General features: G+C 44.7%; 1 protein-coding gene across 6 annotated transcripts in view; it reads right to left on the reverse strand.

Annotated features, from left to right (window-relative positions):
- Positions 1–228: 228 nt before the first annotated feature.
- The window catches only part of LOC106885881 (elongation of very long chain fatty acids protein 4-like), a 12,084-nt gene continuing 8,004 nt past the window's right edge, over positions 229–4,308 (reverse strand). For all 6 annotated transcript variants that reach the window (XM_014938398.1, XM_014938399.1, XM_014938402.1 and 3 more), the window contains 4 exons: positions 4,061–4,117; positions 3,264–3,378; positions 2,367–2,494; positions 229–1,000 (listed from right to left, as the gene is read on the reverse strand). In XM_014938398.1, coding sequence (XP_014793884.1) covers positions 830–1,000; positions 2,367–2,494; positions 3,264–3,378; positions 4,061–4,117 — 471 coding nt within the window. In that variant the 3' untranslated portion in view covers positions 229–829. The remainder of the gene's footprint in view (positions 1,001–2,366; positions 2,495–3,263; positions 3,379–4,060; positions 4,118–4,308) is intronic.

Raw genomic sequence — 4,308 nt, forward strand, 5'->3', positions numbered from 1 at the left:
CTACACTCTTCCCTATACAACCCAAGATACCATTGGCCTTCCTGGCCGCAAGAGCACACTGTTTACTCATTGTCATTTTACTGTCCACCAGGACCCCTAGATCTTTCTCTTCAGTAGTTGCCTCTAGCAGGTCCACCCCTAACCTGTACTGGTACCTGACATTTTTCTTCCCCAGGTGCAGGACCCTACACTTTTCCCTGTTGAACCTCATGAGGTTCTTCCTTGCCCAGCCCTCCAGCCTGTCCAAGTCTCGCTGGATGGCAGCACAGCCCTCCGGGGTGTCAGCCACCCCTCCCAGTTTGGTATCATCAGCAAACTTGCTGAGGATACACTCTGTCCCCTCGTCCAGGATCCTGCAGTTCCAGTGAGTTCCTGGCTGCTATTGTTACCTGGACAGTGCTTTCAGGCTGAAGGCACCTGACCCCTGCCTGATCTAGCTGAGATACTCTTATAATGCAAAAAAAACCCTCTATAGCCTAAGAAATGAGGCAAGGAGTCACGGTTGGGTGCTAGATGTTGCAAACTGAGCTAACAGACAGAAGGAAAGAAGGAGATCTTCTGGTGCTAATTTCACAAAGGCTGCTACGTCGATGACTCCTTTGCCTGGTTCTGCATCAGCTTCAACGAAGTGTGCTCCTCAATGCCTTAGTACTTGAGTTTATGCCATTCCTTTTTTCTTCCTAACTCAAGATATATGAAGGCAACCTTGAGGCTGCACACAAGAGCCCGGCACACACTCCCCAAATACGTTTTCCTCATGCAACCATGTTAGAAGCAGCAGCGAATGTGCAGTTCATCAGACTGTGCTCACTCTCCTCTTTGATTTCCTTTAAGTTAGCTTCTCCTGCTTCCCCCTAGTGTAGGTCCGATAGTAGAAGTGCAGGAAGAGAGCAATGAGGCTGAGAATGTAGAGGAAGACTGCAACGTTGAAGCCATCGGGGAACGGGCATTCTGTGAAGAGGTTGTAGGAAGAATGAGCAGCAATGGCTACAAACTGGCACTGGAAGAGGGGGAAAAAAGAAGGAGCTAGATTAGGGATCCTACATGAGACATATCCCAACTGACCACTTGGCCCATCACAAAGAGTACCACAATATGCTAGAGGTGTCCTCAACCCAGAGTACTACCTGCTTGCCTCTCTTGACATCCCTAAAAAACTTGTCTTTCAAGCCCAACAGTGTTTTCCCAACATGAAAGGCTGTCACACGTCCACCAAACATTGAGGCTTGCCCAATGCTGCAAGGAGAAGGTCTGGAATCCAGCCTCTCCCACCTAGGAGAAGACCACTGCCCTTGTGCCACTTCTCCACCTTGGGCCAGTTGCTGATGTCTTGGAATATGGAAACTAAATGTGGGACACTCCTTCTCATCCCTAATAATAATCAGATTATTATACCCATAATGATTTTGATTTGCATTTGATCTTACAGAGAAGAACTACAGATGCTACTTTTATTGATTTAAACATTAATCCTTTTTTTTTTTCTTTTTACTAACTCACCTGTCTCAATACCCTGAAGCAACGAATTCCACCTACTGAAAGCATGTTAAATAAAAACTGATTTCCTGTGCTATATTTTGCATTGCAAATACCTTTTCTTTTCATGCAATGCTTTCTTGTTCTGCTTTTGCCATTAAGGATAAGTAAGGATTCTGGACCTGCCTTCAGCACACTGCTATTTTACATATACTCTAGCTCTTCTTCCTCTTCTCTGGTAACTGTGTACTTTCTGTTTGCAAAACCTCTCTTTGTGTGGAATTAACTCTCCCACACGCTTAACTATAGTCATTGTCCTTGTCTGAACACTGACTTTATGCTTTATCTTTGAAAAAACATAGGGTTGTCAGGATTTGTCACCCCTTCAGAGATGAGGGAAAAAAAATCCAGAGGGATTCTCTACAGAAAGAGTAAACCTCATATTTTTCTTTAACTTGCCTCTGCCTACAGTTGGACATGCTCTTCCTTTTTGAAGAAACAGAATGAAGGCTGCCCAATCTCCTGCCCTCCTGAGAATCCAAAGTTTTCCTGTGTTACTGCCCCACACCTCTCAAAATCAAGCTGTTTTCAGAACTCCAGAGGGGAAAAGGCTGCCACATACAACAGAAAAGGGGGAAGTCTGATTTATAATATTTCTCTCTCCTTCCCATTACAAAGGTGGGGGCTTATTAGTTGATATGGTCACTCAAAAAACTTGCTAGTTTTTTGAGTACCATTCAGAGCAGGTCACCAATCAGTTCACATCTCCCAGTGGCACATGAAGACACCTGAGGGCACGGTGATTTCCATGGGCAGCAAACAGAAAGACTTGAGACAGGGGACAGGGGCCATCACACGAGACACAGAAGTGCAGAGATGAAATTAATTACCAGCTGCATGATGGTCAGGTAACGCTTCCACCATAAGTAACGGTGCATCTGTGGTCCCAGGCTGGCCAGAGCGTAATAGCCATACATGAAGATGTGTACAAAGGAGTTTAGCATCCCAATAAAGAAGGCTGAAGGAGTAAAGTCAGGATGAAAAAGACACACAAATCATTCAAGGCTTACCCTGCGATGAGCTCACAGCCGCTATGATGCTGCTTTCAAAAATACATCATACCACACCTGTGCATGAACCTTCAGTCCATACTCTGCCTAGGAAGCATGTCATATTCTCCCTTCTCCCTTCTCCTTTCACCATATATCCATCCCATATTTAGTGCTCAGAGACAGAGAAGAGCTTCAAAAGCAGAGGACAGAATTCTCGATCTTCTGACCTAAGCATTTCATACCATTTTGATATCAAGACCATGCAGCCAAAATGGCCTCCCAAAAAAGAAATACCCCAGAATCTTGCATAGGGCCTACCTATAGTGGTCTAAACTCAGTGTCAGGTACAGGTGCTTCTCTTTGGTGGACTGAAAACGAGAAGCAGCCTGCATACAGACCAGAAAGGGAATGAGGACTAGGCTGGACCCATCCAGAGCAGGAGAGCTAGAACCTGGGCTGCTGCACCAACTCCAGCTGAAGTAGACCTCGTATAGGTTGTTATTGATTCTGTTTGGACAAGGAAAGACTGGCACATTCTTGTTCTGGATGAGGCAGTGAATATAGCAGTCTAAACAGCCCAAAGAGCTGAGCAGATGGTATCAACTGAAACGCACATATTTTTCACACCTTTGGAAGTAGGTGAGCTTTCTACCTGCCAGTCAGCCCATCTGCACTGATCATGCTATCTCCACAGCACAAGAAAACCTGAAACACGAGGTGTCTACGGAAGCATACCTTGTCCTCCAGGCACATATTTGACCCCTGACCACCAGTTGAACAGCATCGTGGCGTGATGGTACACATGCAGAAAAGTCACCTGTTCTTGTTTCTTGCGCAGAATAAAGAAAACCTAAAAGAAGCCAGACAGAGGAAAATCTTGAGTGGATGTGTTTAGACAAAAGATTTTACACTATAAGTGGTAAGAACATCATTCTGAACCTCCCGAACCCATTTCCTCTGCTGTGGATGAAAAATGGTGAAATTCAACACATGCAATAGATTATATATTATCTGCAATAGGGAAGAACTGAAGGGTAGAATATCTTCCATGGAGCCCCAACTATTTTAAACTTTGTATTCAGGTCCCAGGGTGCAAAGAGGTCACATTTGAGTGTCAGACTGAGCTTCCATATAATTTGCAGTTGCTTGGGTCTGGTCCTTTTCAGGACACAGGTTATAAGTTTATTGGTACCAGACAATGATCCACAGAAAAAGCGTTATGTTGAACACCCAAGCTCTTCTGGAATCTGCATTAGTAAAAAGGATGATTTTGGCAGATGAATTCATGTCAGGTCACTGTATTTCATGGCAAAAATCAGCACGATGAAGCTGAGCCCTCTTCTTTAACAGTATCAGCCTTATTCCCACAAACGGGCAGAGCAGAACACATGAAAACAGCATTTACTGAAAAGCATCAACCAAATCAATAAAGGATCAGCCGAGGACATTAGCTTTTGGCTCCCTGCCTCTTTCTGACAAGGAAGTGATTTATTTACAGCACCAGTCCCACCATGGAGCCGAGCCCTCCTTACCGTATCAAGCAGCTCGATGACTTTGGAGAAGAAGAACCACCAACACACTCTTGCCATCTGCTGGGCAGCACAAGGAAACGCTGTTAGATCTCAAAGCAAAATCACTGCTCCATCTCACTGGCTGGGATTTTTCAACTATGCACTAGGTGAACGCTGCCCACCTGGGATCGACAGGAAAGGGGGAAAACTAAGGGGCCCTTTTACAGCTGTTACTTTTTCTTTTTCTTTTTTTTTTTTTTTTTTTTTTT

This window comes from Calidris pugnax, unplaced genomic scaffold, assembly GCF_001431845.1.
Source record: "Calidris pugnax isolate Ruff unplaced genomic scaffold, ASM143184v1 scaffold47, whole genome shotgun sequence".
Lineage (NCBI taxonomy): Eukaryota > Metazoa > Chordata > Aves > Charadriiformes > Scolopacidae > Calidris > Calidris pugnax.